Raw genomic sequence first — 16,958 nt, forward strand, 5'->3', positions numbered from 1 at the left:
CATTTTTGAAAATCTGAAAGAGTAATATATACACAATATTGTTTTCTGTTCTTTAAACACTCCTGCATAAAATACAAAAGCAGAATTTAAGCTAATATACACTATATAGGAGTATATACCTATACCAGCAGTTCTTAAAGAAACCCTTTGCCTCCTTCCCCAGAGTCACGATAACTTAATTATATGTATATTATTTAAAAGCTATGCTAAGCATGATGTAAACAATGCTATTAATTCTCTTCACCGGTCAGGGGTTTTAATGTTGTTGCTGATCAATATATATGTTTATGTGCATGTGATCTCTACATCTAAAATGAAAATAGTTTCAACTCGACCTTTATATAGTTCCTTTTTGCTGGTTACAGCTTTATTTGTATCGCACTCTTAACCTGTAGTGTCCAATAACCAGTGGCGTACTAAGGGAGGCGGCGGTGAGTTGTGTGGCTGCACAAGAGGAACCTCTTTATAATTAATTGTATGTATGATGTTTATGTGTGTAGGTCTGTGATTATAAGTCCGTGATTATATATATCACATATATAAATGCGTATGTGTTTAGTAAACAGCTCCCTTATTTGGTGTCCTTAAATATTGCAATCCACATAAGGGAGTTATATACTAAAAAAACAGATTAAAATTAAGAAAGGGGCTTTTAAAATGTTGATCTTTTAGCTGTTTAGTAGATAATTCCTTAAATGCATGCCCTTGTGTGAGATTTCCATATTTAAAGATACCAAATTAGTAGGGATGCACCAAAATTAAAATTCTGGGCCAATACTGAAACTTCAGGATGCCCTTGGCCCAAAACGACTTTCCCCCCCAAATGATATTAAGAGAGTTTTTTTATGTAATTTTATTATTAGACTTTTTAAAAGAATCCAATATGAAAAACTTCTTCGCTTTTAGTGGTCCCCCTACCCCAGTGTTCCTTTTCCCTTCCCTGTACCTTGTGCCCACCCCCTCAATGTTCCGCTCTCCTACCCCCTCTTATTTAGCATTCTTTCCCTCCCCCCCTCCCCTATCCCATAGCATTCTTTCCCTCCCCCCCCTCCCCTATCCCATAGCATTCTTTCCCTCGCCCTTCCCCTGTCCCATAGCATTCTTTCCCTCGCCCCTCCCCTGTCCCATAGCATTCTTTCCCTCTCCCCTCCCCTGTCCCATAGCATTCTTTCCCTCTCCCCTCCCCTGTCCCATAGTATTCTTTCCCTCCCCCGTCCCATAGCATTCTTTCCCTCCCCCGTCCCATAGCATTCTTTCCCTCCCCCGTCCCATAGCATTCTTTCCCTCCCCCGTCCCATAGCATTCTTTCCCTCCCCCGTCCCATAGCATTCTTTCCCTCCCCCGTCCCATAGCATTCTTTCCCTCCCCCCTCCCCTGTCCCATAGCATTCTTTCCCTCCCCCCTCCCCTGTCCCATAGCATTCTTTCCCTCCCCTGTCCCATAGCGTTCTTTCCCTCCCCTGTCCCATAGCGTTCTTTCCCTCCCCTGTCCCATAGCGTTCTTTCCCTCCCCTGTCCCATAGCGTTCTTTCCCTCCCCTGTCCCATAGCGTTCTTTCCCTCCCCTGTCCCATAGCGTTCTTTCCCTCCCCTGTCCCATAGCGTTCTTTCCCTCCCCTGTCCCATAGCGTTCTTTCCCTCCCCTGTCCCATAGCGTTCTTTCCCTCCCCTGTCCCATAGCGTTCTTTCCCTCCCCTGTCCCATAGCGTTCTTTCCCTCCCCTGTCCCATAGCGTTCTTTCCCTCCCCTGTCCCATAGCGTTCTTTCCCTCCCCTGTCCCATAGCGTTCTTTCCCTCCCCTGTCCCATAGCGTTCTTTCCCTCCCCTGTCCCATAGCGTTCTTTCCCTCCCCTGTCCCATAGCGTTCTTTCCCTCCCCTGTCCCATAGCGTTCTTTCCCTCCCCTGTCCCATAGCGTTCTTTCCCTCCCCTGTCCCATAGCGTTCTTTCCCTCCCCTGTCCCATAGCGTTCTTTCCCTCCCCTGTCCCATAGCGTTCTTTCCCTCCCCTGTCCCATAGCGTTCTTTCCCTCCCCTGTCCCATAGCGTTCTTTCCCTCCCCTGTCCCATAGCGTTCTTTCCCTCCCCTGTCCCATAGCGTTCTTTCCCTCCCCTGTCCCATAGCGTTCTTTCCCTCCCCTGTCCCATAGCGTTCTTTCCCTCCCCTGTCCCATAGCGTTCTTTCCCTCCCCTGTCCCATAGCGTTCTTTCCCTCCCCTGTCCCATAGCGTTCTTTCCCTCCCCTGTCCCATAGCGTTCTTTCCCTCCCCTGTCCCATAGCGTTCTTTCCCTCCCCTGTCCCATAGCGTTCTTTCCCTCCCCTGTCCCATAGCGTTCTTTCCCTCCCCTGTCCCATAGCGTTCTTTCCCTCCCCTGTCCCATAGCGTTCTTTCCCTCCCCTGTCCCATAGCGTTCTTTCCCTCCCCTGTCCCATAGCGTTCTTTCCCTCCCCTGTCCCATAGCGTTCTTTCCCTCCCCTGTCCCATAGCGTTCTTTCCCTCCCCTGTCCCATAGCGTTCTTTCCCTCCCCTGTCCCATAGCGTTCTTTCCCTCCCCTGTCCCATAGCGTTCTTTCCCTCCCCTGTCCCATAGCGTTCTTTCCCTCCCCTGTCCCATAGCGTTCTTTCCCTCCCCTGTCCCATAGCGTTCTTTCCCTCCCCTGTCCCATAGCGTTCTTTCCCTCCCCTGTCCCATAGCGTTCTTTCCCTCCCCTGTCCCATAGCGTTCTTTCCCTCCCCTGTCCCATAGCGTTCTTTCCCTCCCCTGTCCCATAGCGTTCTTTCCCTCCCCTGTCCCATAGCGTTCTTTCCCTCCCCTGTCCCATAGCGTTCTTTCCCTCCCCTGTCCCATAGCGTTCTTTCCCTCCCCTGTCCCATAGCGTTCTTTCCCTCCCCTGTCCCATAGCGTTCTTTCCCTCCCCTGTCCCATAGCGTTCTTTCCCTCCCCTGTCCCATAGCGTTCTTTCCCTCCCCTGTCCCATAGCGTTCTTTCCCTCCCCTGTCCCATAGCGTTCTTTCCCTCCCCTGTCCCATAGCGTTCTTTCCCTCCCCTGTCCCATAGCGTTCTTTCCCTCCCCTGTCCCATAGCGTTCTTTCCCTCCCCTGTCCCATAGCGTTCTTTCCCTCCCCTGTCCCATAGCGTTCTTTCCCTCCCCTGTCCCATAGCGTTCTTTCCCTCCCCTGTCCCATAGCGTTCTTTCCCTCCCCTGTCCCATAGCGTTCTTTCCCTCCCCTGTCCCATAGCGTTCTTTCCCTCCCCTGTCCCATAGCGTTCTTTCCCTCCCCTGTCCCATAGCGTTCTTTCCCTCCCCTGTCCCATAGCGTTCTTTCCCTCCCCTGTCCCATAGCGTTCTTTCCCTCCCCTGTCCCATAGCGTTCTTTCCCTCCCCTGTCCCATAGCGTTCTTTCCCTCCCCTGTCCCATAGCGTTCTTTCCCTCCCCTGTCCCATAGCGTTCTTTCCCTCCCCTGTCCCATAGCGTTCTTTCCCTCCCCTGTCCCATAGCGTTCTTTCCCTCCCCTGTCCCATAGCGTTCTTTCCCTCCCCTGTCCCATAGCGTTCTTTCCCTCCCCTGTCCCATAGCGTTCTTTCCCTCCCCTGTCCCATAGCGTTCTTTCCCTCCCCTGTCCCATAGCGTTCTTTCCCTCCCCTGTCCCATAGCGTTCTTTCCCTCCCCTGTCCCATAGCGTTCTTTCCCTCCCCTGTCCCATAGCGTTCTTTCCCTCCCCTGTCCCATAGCGTTCTTTCCCTCCCCTGTCCCATAGCGTTCTTTCCCTCCCCTGTCCCATAGCGTTCTTTCCCTCCCCTGTCCCATAGCGTTCTTTCCCTCCCCTGTCCCATAGCGTTCTTTCCCTCCCCTGTCCCATAGCGTTCTTTCCCTCCCCCCTCCCCTGTCCCATAGCGTTCTTTCCCTCCCCCCTCCCCTGTCCCATAGCGTTCTTTCCCTCCCCTGTCCCATAGCGTTCTTTCCCTCCCCCCTCCCATAATGCAGTATTCTTGACTTTTCATGTTATCATTACTGTCTTTCATTGTGATATATAATCACCTGAAGTGTCAATGCAAGCCTTGAAATGGATGGGTCTCAAAAATGTTACTCCGTAACTTAAAAAATATTTTGCAGAGGTACACACAGAGGGTATAGAACTATATTCAGAAGATGGAGCAAAGCATAACAGCTTACAAAATACACATTTGTATGAATTATGAAATGAAAAAAAAAAAAAAATCAAGAAATAATTGCACCTCACATTTTGACATGAGTTATGGCTGCACAACAAGACAGTATACAGCACGAGAAACATTTGATATCAGCTTTTACAAATGGTAGGCGTCTATGGGTTAATTCACATTGAGAGGTTGCTAAAATGTACCAAAATGAGATAAAATAAAGCAAAGTTTGCAGCAATGATTGACAGTGTTAACATGGATATTATTTTTTCAGGCCTCACAAACTAATTTGTTAAAGAATAGTGCATAATTAAAAATACAATATAATATAATCAATAAAGTGAAATCCTGTGAAATTAACTAAAACATAGTCTCAAATAGTGACCATACCATACCATACTGAAAGCATTACAAACTAATGAAAGGGGTTTTTGTGAAAAAGATCTAAAAAGGGCAATATAACAAAAGCACACCACTAAAATGTTTATAACTTTCACGATTATTTAATATAGCAAATTAAAAAGTCCCACTGTAAAAGTACATTTCTCACTACAAAAAAAAATGTAAATAGTTAATAAATTTGTTATTTATATTTATTGTTTTGAGATTTATTAGATAATAGTCCAAAAAAAAGAGCATTACAAATCTTTCCAAAGAGGGGAGATACTGGACTTGGGGAGAGGGGCAGTGTGTGTGGATTGCAGTGTAACTGTAAAGTGCTGCGGAATTTGTTGGCGCTATATAAATAATAACATAATAATGTAATGCATGTGTGTCAGTGCTTGAGAAACTGTTTATCGATCTGGTGTATGTGTATACAGTTGTGCTCAAAAGTTTTGTGCTCAAACCCTGGCAGATACTGTGAAATTTTGGCATGGATTTTGAAAATATGACTGATCAAAACATTTTTTATTTTTTTTAAAGTGTCTTATTGAAGGATAGTGATCATATGAAGCCATTTATTATCACGTAGTAGTTTTGCGCCTTTTTAGAAATCAATGATAAATCACCAAAATGGCCATGATCAAAAGTTTACATACAATTGAATGTTTGGCCTTGTTACAGACACAGACACATGTTAAAATAACAATTAAAGTTAATTTCCCACACCTGTGGCTTTTCAATTTGCAATTAGTGTCTTTGTATAAATAGTCAATTAGTTTGTTAGCTCTCACGTGGATGCACTGAGCAGGCTAGATACTGAGCAATGGAGAGGATAAAAGAACTGTCAAAAGACCTACGTAACAAGGTAATGTCACTTTATAAAGATGGAAAAGGATATAAAAAGATATCCAAAGCCTTGAAAATGCCAGTCAGTACTGTTCAATCACTTATTAAAGCAGCACTGTCATGGCCGATACAGTTTTGTTTTTTAACCCCCCTCCCGACTCCACTACAGCTAAATGTCCCCTTAGTTATCCCCAAATGCCCCTAAGCTCCCAACCACTTCCTAAGCCCTCCCCCCCCCCCCCCCCCCCCGTCCTCCCTCACTCTATGGGGGTCATAAAAGCATTAGGGAGATTAAAATCGGGGCACGTCTACTAAACTGAGCAGCCAGTGGCTGCTCACTGATTTAAAAAAAAAAAAAGCTTCCCCCTCCCCTTACAAATGGCCCTATGGTGGGGCATCAATTATCTAGCAGGGAAGACTGTGTCCCCCAAGTCCCGCTGGGGGTGGGGTGGACAATAGTTCCCCCCACCTTATTGTAATTTAGGGCCCCCACCCGCCACTCATGGGTGGGGGCCAAAGGAGACCCTATGTCATGTCCCCTGTTTACTTGAATAGCCCCCACTCGCGGACTTGGGGGGGGGGGGGGGGGAGGGGGTGACACTGTCTCCCCCAGGCTAGTTAAGAGATGCCCCACCATGGGGCCATTTATTGGGGGGGGGGTATTTTAATTTTATTTTACAACACAGGCTGCCTCACTGTTTACTAGACATGCCCATACTCTCGATATAGCGAGGAGGGGCAGATTACTTACGAATACCAAGTCATTTTTACTTGGTATTAGTAAAAGTATGCTGAAAGAACAATCTTGGTCTTAGCTTTTTGGTAGATAGCTCACTAATACTGTGGGAATTAGGGAGCAATCTACTAAGTGGCTGCAAAATGCAGTCATGATCCGATCAGAATTTAATTAGTTAAAATGAAATTTCAAACCAAACAAAGACCCAAATTTCGGCATATCACAAATGAACGAACGGCTTTCATTCTGTTATGATGAAATTCGGTAGTTTTGGGAATATGGAAAGAAGGCATCGCATGAACACAGAGGAAAGGTGAGAATCGTGGGAACATTTCTCTGAAATGGAGCACACTTGCTCATCCACTGGTTATAGATAGTCAGGCGTAGGAAACCTCGATAGGACAAAGTAGTCCGTACATTGTCTTATGTTTTAAAGAAAACTAGAGCAGACAGAAGGAAATTAAGAGCTGATCCTGACAGAGAGAGAGAGAAGAGGAAGTGATTAAAGAAAGGTAAGTTCGGCATGACAGTGCCGCTTTAAGAAGTGGAACATTTGGGGATCTCTTGATACCAAGCCAAGGTCAGGTAGACGAAGAAAGATTTCAGCCACAACTGCCAGAAGAATTGTTTGGGATACAAAGAAAAACCCACGGGTAACCTCAGGAGAAATACAGGCTGCTCTGGAAAAAGACTCTGGAAGGTGTGGTTGTTTGGAGGAGCGCAATACAACGATACTTGAACAAAAATGAGCTGCATGGTCAAGTTGCCAGAAAGACGCCTTTACTGCACAATGCCACAAAAAAGCCCAGTTACAGTATGCCTGAAAACACCTTGACACGCCTCACAGCTTCTGGCACACGAATTGTGAGTGACAAGACCAAAATAGAGCCTTATGGATAAAACCATAATTGCTATGTTTGAAAAGGGGTCAACAAGGCCTATAGTGAAAAGAATACCATCACCACTGTAAATCATAATGGTGGCTCACTGATGTTTTGGGGTTGTGTGAGCTCTAAAGGCACGGGAATCTTGTGAAAATTGATGGCAAGATGATTGCAGCATGTTATCAGAAAATACTGGAAGACAATTTGCATTCTTCTGCATGAAGGCTGTGCATGGGATGCTCTTGAACTTTCCAGCATTACAATGACCATAAGCACAAGTCCAAGTTGACCCTCCAGTTGTTACAGCAGCAAAAGGTGAAGGTTCTGGAGTGGCCATCACAGTTTCCTGACCTTAATATCATCAAGCCACTCTGGGGAGATCTCAAACGTGCGGTTCATGACCTGGAGGCATTTTGCCAAGACAAATGGGCAACTATACCACCTGCAAGAATTAGGGGCCTTATTGACCACTATTACAAAAGACTGCACGCTGTCCTTGATTCTAAAGGGGCAATACATTACACACTCTTTCATTTAGAATGTATTATCTCCTGCTCTGTTAATTCAATTTTAAAGTAAACATCCTGTGCTGCTCAGGGGCGGATCCAGGACCTAATCTCGGGAGGGTCACTAGCCGGCCACCCCCTTACCTCAGTCAACTGCCGGGCTTCCTCCCTCAGCTCTCCATGAGCAGACTGCCCGTCTCTGCTCTAAAGCAGCCGGTCACCTCGGGAGGTAACAGGCTCACAAATCCCAGATGCCAGGACATTTCCTGGTCGCCATGGCGACCTGGGATTTGTCAAGCTCTGACATACACATAACAGATATACACACACAAATAAAAAGATAATACATATTTTCAGCCACCCTCCTGTTTCCTACCTTGTTGGTGCAGGAGGGTGGTTTCCCTGGGGTCCAGTTGGACTATAAAGCAGCAGGTAGCAGTGGGGCTGGCTACAGCTAATGTGAGTGGGCTGCCGCTGGTTCAGACTCCTCCTCCTGATTCTCTATATCAACGTGCAGCATTCTATGAGCAAGGAGGAAGTGAAAGGAATTACTTTCTCCCAAACGCATTAGAATGGGGGCAGGCAGCTGGCTTAATGGAAAGGGGGCGGGTGGCGAGCAGAGCCACCTTCGCCTGGGGCCCTGCCAGCTTGCCATTCCCCTGTGCTGTTTCAGCACCAGGAGGAAGTAATTACAGATCACCTTCCAAAACAGCTATTTCTCCACCCTGTCACTTGGTTCCTATCTTGTTATACCCCACCAGCCATAGATTGTAAGCTCTTTTGAACAGCGTCCTCATCAACCAATTGTTCATGTTAAAATTTGTAATAGTTTGTTTCAAATATTGTAAAGCTCTGTGAAATAAGTTGGCACTATATACATGTCAATAATAATAGCCACTATTCAAAAACGCAAGAACAAAAATATTAACTAAAAAAAAAATATTGAAACATTCAAAGTGGTTTGATTTCGGGATTCCTTGTGTGCTTCACAGATAAAATAAGCATGTCGCTTTTGTGAATTTGTTCTATAATTTTTAAATATCAGGACCCAAGAACTACACATCACATTGCCATATTTGACTCGTCATTTCCTTTTCAACATCATGTTACAGTTTTCTATGAGATCTTTGCACATATTCCATAAATCCTTGCAGAATAGAAACTTTCACAAAGATTTATGGGATATCTTGTTGAATGCTCTACAGCTATAGCCACCGAGGGTAGAGGCGCCAAGAGGAGCCACCTTAGGGCACCTACGAATCTTCTCCTACGCAGTGAGGCAGAGAAGGCACCTGATTACCTGGATGGCAGGTGCCTACTCTGCTGATATATGCTGCAAGGAGGTGGGAGGAAAGGAGGAGAGGAGGCATTCAGCGGCAGTGTGATCAGAGACCTCCCTCTCCACGGTTACCACGGCAACACTCCAAATCTCCCGAGGCTGCTAGAGTTCACTTACACGACTAGGATTGCCAGGGCATCCCCACTAGGGATTAATACTGTCACCCCTCCCATGCAAAGGGGGAGGGGCAGGAGAGAGATATGAAAAAAAAATATTTTTAATATTTAAAATTTTATATATATTTATTTGCCCTCCTACCCCCATAGAGACACAATAACTTCCCCCCATACACACACACACACACACACACACACTGCACTCCTCACACAACCTGCTCCCACACAAACACACTGTACCCCTCACGCACAAACTGCCCCACATACACGCACACTGCACCCTTCAAACACAATGCACTCCTGTACCCCTCACACGCACACTGCACCCTTCACATACACACACACACACACACACACACACACCATTGCCCCTATCCCTTACTGCAGATCCTAGGTAAGTTGTCAAACTGTTCTTTAACAGTTTGACCACTTACTCTGGGAGAGCACTACTGGCACCATAACCGCTACAAAGTGCTGTAGTGGTTATTGTGCCTGGATTGTTTCGTTAAATAATCTACCAGTAACCCTCACAAAATTAGGTTCTGGATCTGGGCTTTAACAGCAAGCATTTCTGTCAGAGGCCCAGTATATGCTGCTGGGCTGTACATACATACAACCTAGAATTTAATTATTTTTTTTTTATTTATTTATTTTTTTTTTTACTTTGGACGCCTTGGAAAAAATATTGAAATATTAAGGGCATCTTGAACTTAAAGGTAACCACTGGTTTAACGCATTAGCCTGAGCCTTTTCATGCACACTAATACATTAAATGTTTTAATTATTTCAATGCCAGAGACTTGAGAAGGGATATACTATAGAGCAAGCTTCTAAGCTTTAGTCCGTTCTCAGAGTTCTCATTCTTTTTTTGTGTGCAACTCAAATTTGTTATGTGCCGTTTCTATAGATTGTTTTTACAGCAATTTTAAGATTTCATAAGTCCAACATATCAGGAGGTGGGGTTTCCAAAGATGATGTGGAGTCAAATGGTGTGTGTGAAGACTGGCACCCCACCAGGTGCCACTGATATGTGCAGCATTTACTGCACAATGCAGACTAAATGCACCTAGCTGACAGACAGGACACAGGAGATTGAATATCCTTTCTGTCTCTCAAACTCTAGTGTAAATCACTTTCTTGAGGCAGTTACAGAGCGAGCATGTTGAGGAGCTACTGGCTGACCAGAAGAGCATCCAGATCAACAACTTATTTTTTTTCTTAGTAAATCAGCAATATTCATAGTACAAGAAAATATCAATTGTGTGGATACCAGTATTGACCACAAATGGAAATCCCAGTAATTATTAACCCATGTCTAAACAGGGCTATCATAGTCCATTGTACACAGCAAGCTATGACAGAACTCTTTAGTAGACCTGGACATTGGAAGTGACTGCAGCTCTTGTCACTGACCAGTGCATAACTGTGGGCAGTTTGGTAACATTTATATATAAATTTATAATCACCAGAACAACTACAGCTGAATGCATTTGTTCTGGCAAGTATAATCATTCCCTTCAGGCCTTTTTCAGTAAACAATTTTTTTTCCCCAGAGAAAATGCAGTTTACATTGCAGCCTAGTGATAACTTCACTGGCCACTCCTCAGATGGCTGCCATTGAGTGTCTACTCTAAACCCTCTGACTAAAAGTTAGATTTTACATTGCATAGAGGGGGCAAGTGACCAGGGGGGCTAGATTGTGGTTTTAACACTCTAGGGTCAGGAATACAGGTTTGTGTTCCTGACCTGATAGTGTTACCTTAAAATATTTGAGAATGCAAAATAATACAGCTTGTTTTTCCCACAAAAACATGAGATGCATTACATTTGACTTGATACCCATATTGTCCCTATAACAATATTTAGAATTCTAGTCTATTTTTTTTTTTTTTAAACATACCCATGAGTGTTTATTAGTCACAATCAAATAAATGTAAAAATGTTACTCATGAATTATGTTGAATGCATGATAATCATCTTGTTGCATATCACTTGCTGTCACACCTATACTAAAGAAACCTTTCTTGTTAAAACGGCTTTGTTGGCGTAATTCCAGCAACATATAACCCTTTCATTTTTTTGCTTAAGTCCTTGGTCTTTTACTCACCTATTAACACCCCAACGTAAGAATTTAAAGAGATGGATCCAAAATGAGCTGCACACCTGCAGAGTACCCAAACTCAGTAACACATACAGGAAGTACTTTATGTATCAACCAGATAAAGAAGCCACTGAGCCATCATTTGTGACTGATCAAGAAATAATACTCTGAAAATACAGTGTGTGAAATAACAGAATGCAATTAATATTCATTGCTGGTAATCAATGGAAATTCTGTAAAGTTTCGATGTGTTTTAAGGTTTTCTCGTTGTTCAAACTACAGAGAAAAAACATTATCAAATGAATTTAAAATACCGAAGGCCAACCCCTCAGACAGTCTATTGATTTATACAATTATGCATGCAATACCACACAGAAAACATATGTACCCACTGCATCCTTAGCACTAACGTGCCCTCTCTGCCATGTAGATTTAACAGGAAAACTAATCGGACTTTTCACACAAACACTCATTAAATACACATGATTCTGGTGCATCCGTAGAAGCTTCTACTTCTTGGAACCTTTTGTAAGTTATACATTCTATGATAAAAGTGCACGATAATCGTTAAAGATCTGGCTACTTCCTCACCTGCGGGCAGACTGTGAGCCGGTGGGTGTGTTAGCTCCGGGTAGATGCCTTATGTACTACTGCTGTGATGAAAGGTTAGAACGTGAGTCTCTGACCTGCACTGAGGGGGGCGTGAAAGGATGGACAGGGAGTGGAGAAGGGAGGAGAGTAGATCAGGAAGTAGTCAGAACCCCACTGTTATTCGAGCTGCATACACGCCCTGCTAAGTTGGTCGTATATCGACAGAGCAGGCTGATTATACGGAAGATGAGCGGGCACACCCTGTGCCAGCCTTACTGAGTATTAGCCTCCCGAAAGCCTGCTGTAATAACGGTTTTCTGCATACAAAATAGCAGACAAAAAATATTTAGAGGTTACCAAAAATGAAATGAAGCAGCAGTGCATTAATCTTCTTCTATAACCTTCAGGGTTATTTACTAAGCTGACATGTCAAAGAGAATTTCAACTTTGAGGCCAGAGTAGCCGATCTGAAAGCATAGGTAAATTAGAGAAAAGTTCCAGTTTTTTTATTTTCAATTTATATTTTGAAATTCACGTTAAATTCTCACTTTAGCAAACACTGTTTTCCTGGGCGCATTTCATTTCGAGAGTCCGAGCAAATTTATTAGACACCTGGGGAAGTACTTAATTTGTGCCCCTACAAACCAGTTCCACAGATTACAGTTCCCTAGCCTAGGATATTTTTCACGATAATAAAAAAAATAAAGTGTCTAGGGAGCCATTGATTTAAAGTGTTGCTTGTGGGGTGGGGATTGTGTTTTTGTTGGCAAGACTAGTGCAAAGACTTTTTACACTCAAAGATCTAATTTGCTACTTCTTTAAAAAAAATTAAAGGGACACTGCAAGTATCATCATAATGAAAGTATAACATTTGCATAGGTTAGGTTGCAAGAAGGTCTCATAACAGTCTACATGAATTTGGATGCTTATAGGTGACAGAATTTGTATAAATCAATGCAATCATCAACCCATCCATGGTGTCACGGAGAAGCTGCTTATATAGTGTCTGGCAATGCACATAAAATATATCGTGACCTCTTTGGTAGCTTTCATCAAATAATTAAATTAGTGCAAACTGTGCAGCCGCCATGTTTAACCAGATTAATAAAAAAAATAAAACACCACTGGGGCTTTTACTTAAATAATAAAATCTGCACTACTCCAAAGAAGAGGATATTCTACAAAGACAATATCTCCAGGGATATATGGAAAAGGTTCAGCACTTCAAAACGTATATTAATACATACACACTGCAGACAAGATGTCAAGATTAGTGATGTCGCAAACATAACATTTTCGGTTCGCGAACGGCGAACGCGAACTTCCGTAAATGTTTGCGAACCGCCATAGACTTCAATGGGCAGGCGAATTTTAAAACCCACAGGGACTCTTTCTGGCCACAATAGTGATGGAAAAGTTGTTTCAAGGGGACTAACACCTGGACTGTGGCATGCCGGATAGGGATCCATGGCAAAACTCCCACGAAAATTACACAGTTGATGCAGAGTCTGGTTGTAATCCATAAAGGGCATAAATCACCTAACATTCCGAAATCACAATGGATATGGATTGACACCTGACATATGACATATTGACACCTTGACATATGGATTGGCACCTGTCCTCAGAGACCCTGATACTCACTGAAACAGAGCAGAATAGGGACTGTTCCCCCTACATAGGGTCACTTGGCAGATATGGATTGACACCTATCCTAAGGATCCCTGATACACACTGACACAGAGCAGAATAGGGACTGTTCCCCCTACATAGGGTCACTTGGCAGATATGGATTGACACCTATCCTAAGGATCCCTGATACACACTGACACAGAGCAGAATAGGGACTGTTCCCCCTACATAGGGTCACTTGGCAGATATGGATTGACACCTATCCTAAGGATCCCTGATACACACTGACACAGAGCAGAATAGGGACTGTTCCCCCTACATAGGGTCACTTGGCAGATATGGATTGACACCTATCCTAAGGATCCCTGATACACACTGAAACAGAGCAGAATAGCGACTGTTCCTCCTACATAGGGTCACTTGGCAGATATGGATTGACACCTGTCCTCAGGGACCCTGATACACACTGACACAGAGCAGAATAGGGACTGTTCCTCCTACATAGGATCACTTGGCAGATATGGATTGACACCTGTCCTCAGAGACCCTGATACACACTGACACAGAGCAGAATAGAGACTGTTCCCCCTACATAGGGTCACTTGGCAGATATGGATTGACACCTGTCCTCAGGGACCCTTATACACTGACACAGAGCAGAATAGGGACTGTTCCTCCTACATAGGGTCACTTGGCAGATATGGATTGACACCTGTCCTCAGAGACCCTGATACACACTGACACAAAGCAGAATAGGGACTGTTCCCCCTACATAGGGTCACTTGGCAGATATGGATTGACACCTGTCCTCAGGGACCCTGATACACACTGACACAGAGCAGAATAGGGACTGTTCCTCCTACATAGGGTCACCATTTGTAGCCCAAGGCAGCTCATCTCATCAGGCCTTTTTTAGTCGAATGTATCGCCCACTGTCAGTCCCTTCGGGATCCATCCCCAATTCATCTTAATAAAGGTGAAGTAATCTAGACTTTTTTGACCTAGGCGACTTCTCTTCTCAGTGACAATACCTCCTGCTGCACTGAAGGTCCTTTCTGACAGGACACTTGAAGCGGGGCAGGCCAGAAGTTCTATCGCAAATTGGGATAGCTCAGGCCACAGGTCAAGCCTGCACACCCAGTAGTCAAGGGGTTCATCGCTCCTCAGAGTGTCGATATCTGCAGTTAAGGCGAGGTAGTCTGCTACCTGTCGGTCGAGTCGTTCTCTGAGGGTGGATCCCGAAGGGCTGTGGCGATGCGTAGGACTTAAAAAGCTCCGTTGTCACAAACCACTTTGCCAATATCCAGCTGCTGCGGAGTCAGCCACTTTTCCACCTGTGTGTTTAGGGCGGACAGGAGTGCTTGTCCGGTGTGACTCTCTGCTTTCAAGCAAGTCAAACCCAAGACGGCGTGACACTGCCGTATCTGGGATGTGGAATAGTACCTGGGGAGCTGGGGGTTTGCCGTTGATGTGGAGCAAGACGCAGCAGCAGAAGAGGACTCAGCCGAGGAGGTTATGGAAGAGGATGGAGTAGGAGGAGTAGAGGAGGTGGCAGCAGGCCTGCCTGCGAGTCGTGATGGTGTCACCAACTCCTCTGCAGAGCCACGCATTCCATGCTTGGCAGCCGTCAGCAGGTTTACCCAATGCGCAGTGCTTTGCAGACCAGGTATCAGTGGTCAGATGGACCCTTGCCCCAACACTGTGTGCTAGACATGCCATTACTTCCTTTTTCACAATCGAGTACAGGTTGGGGATTGCCTTTTGTGAAAATAAATTTCGTCTGGGTACCTTCCACTGCGGTGTCCCAATAGCCACAAATTTTTTGAACGCCTTGTATGGTAAAAGCTGGTGGGCTAATAGTTTGGACAAGACAGCTGTCAGACACTGGGCAAGGGGGTGACTTTCTGACATTGGCTTCTTACGCTCAAACATGTCCTTGACAGACACCTGACTGTGGGCAGATGAGCGGGAACTGCTCAAGGCGAGAGACGGAGTGGCGGATGTTTGAGAAGGGGCAAGGAGGACAGCAGTGGTTGACGTGACTGAAGATGCTGGACCAGGAGGAGGACGGCGGCTTTGAGTTTGTGTGCTGCTTGTACTCATGTGTTGATCCCATAGGTGTTTGTGATGTGCGATCATGTGCCTACGCAAAGCAGTTGTACCTAGGTGGGTGTTGGACTTCCCACGACTCAGTTTCTTTTGGCACAGGTTGCAAATGGCATCGCTGTTGTCAGAGGCAGACACACAAAAAAAATGCCACACTGCTGAGCTCTGCAATGACGGCATTCTGGTGGTGGACACAGCATGCATTGATTGGCGTGCTGTCGGGCTGACCCCGGGTGCCGATGCATGCTGTCTGACTGTGCCACTAGCTCCTTGCGACGACCTCCCCCTGCTTCCAACTCGTCTCCTCTTCCTCTCTGTCTCCCCATCTGAACTTTGGCCCTGTTCTTCTTCTTGCCGAGCGGGCACCCACTTGACATCCATGGACGCATCGTCATCATCAACCGTTTCACTTGTATCTGACAACTCAGCAAAGGAAGCAGCAACGGGCACAACATCATCATCATCACACCGTACGTCCATGTGTGTAATGCTGCCTGACTGAGACATATCTCTGTTATCTACATCCTCTGCCAATAATTGTTGCGCATCACTAATTTCTTCAAACGGATGTGTAAATAACTCCTCTGACAGATAAAGTGAAGCGGCTGTGGTGCTAGTGTTGGTGGTGGTGGCAGGCGGGTGAGTGGTATCTTGAGAGGTGCCCGAAGCTATGCTGGAGGAAGATGGTGCGTCAAGGTTCCGAGCGGAAGCTGTAGAAGATTGGGTGTCCTGTGTTAGCCAGTCAACTATGTCCTCAGAACTTTTCAAGTTCAGGGTATGTCGCCTCTGAAAATTGGGCATTATTCTAGAGCAAAAGGGAATCACAGCACCACGACCACGACGGCCCCTGCGGGGTGGCCTGCCTCTGCCTGCCTTTTTTTGGACTAGTGGTACTATGCGTGCAAGCTACTGTGAGACCAGATATGAGTGGCAATGTGCACTGGCAGAGGTTGGCAGAGTACACGCTGTAGGCCTGACACACCCGCTTGAAGACAACTAACTGCTATTCAATCTATAACAGTGAAAAAAGTTTTTTTGTTTTAAATGCACGCTATTGTGACACCAGATATGAGTGGCAATGTGCACTGGCAGAGGTTGGCAGAGTACACGCTGTTGGCCTGACACACAGACGCTTGCAGACAACTAACTGCTATTCAATCTATAACAGTGAAAACATTTTTTTTTGTTTTTAAATGCACGCTATTGTGACACTAGATATGAGTGGCACTGTGCACTGGCAGAGGTTGGCAGAGTACACTCTGTAGGCCTGACACACAGACGCTTGCAGACAACTAACTGCTATTCAATCTATTACAGTGAAAACATTTTTTTGTTTTTTAAATGCAAGCTATTGTGACACCAGATATGAGTGGTGGCACTGGGCAAGTGGGCACAGTATCCATTGTTAGCCTGACACAGAAGCTGGCAGGCAGGCAGGCAACTGCAATTAGATTACACAAAAAAACAAAAATAAACAAAAAGCAGACTGATGTTCTAGCCCTAAAAAGGGCTTTTTGGGGTGCTGTCCTTACAGCAGAGATCAGATGAGTCCTTCA

At 45.3% G+C, this 16,958-nt stretch overlaps 2 protein-coding genes across 3 annotated transcripts in view; both read right to left on the reverse strand.

Annotated features, from left to right (window-relative positions):
• Positions 1-11,828, reverse strand: part of LOC134608735 (serpin B6-like) — a 62,459-nt gene extending 50,631 nt beyond the window's left edge. The window contains exons 1-2 of one of the 2 annotated variants that reach the window (XM_063451806.1): positions 11,665-11,828; positions 1-13 (exon numbers count right to left, since the gene is read on the reverse strand). The exon at positions 1-13 is cut by the window's left edge and continues 162 nt beyond it. In XM_063451806.1, coding sequence (XP_063307876.1) covers positions 1-3 — 3 coding nt within the window. In that variant the 5' untranslated portion in view covers positions 4-13; positions 11,665-11,828. The remainder of the gene's footprint in view (positions 14-11,664) is intronic. The other variant, XM_063451805.1, reaches the window with a different exon arrangement.
• Positions 1-16,958, reverse strand: part of LOC134608734 (leukocyte elastase inhibitor-like) — a 481,333-nt gene that overhangs the window by 117,743 nt on the left and 346,632 nt on the right. The gene's annotated exons all lie outside the window — the stretch shown is intronic.

The sequence above is a fragment of the Pelobates fuscus genome, chromosome 4 (assembly GCF_036172605.1).
Source record: "Pelobates fuscus isolate aPelFus1 chromosome 4, aPelFus1.pri, whole genome shotgun sequence".
Taxonomy (NCBI): domain Eukaryota; kingdom Metazoa; phylum Chordata; class Amphibia; order Anura; family Pelobatidae; genus Pelobates; species Pelobates fuscus.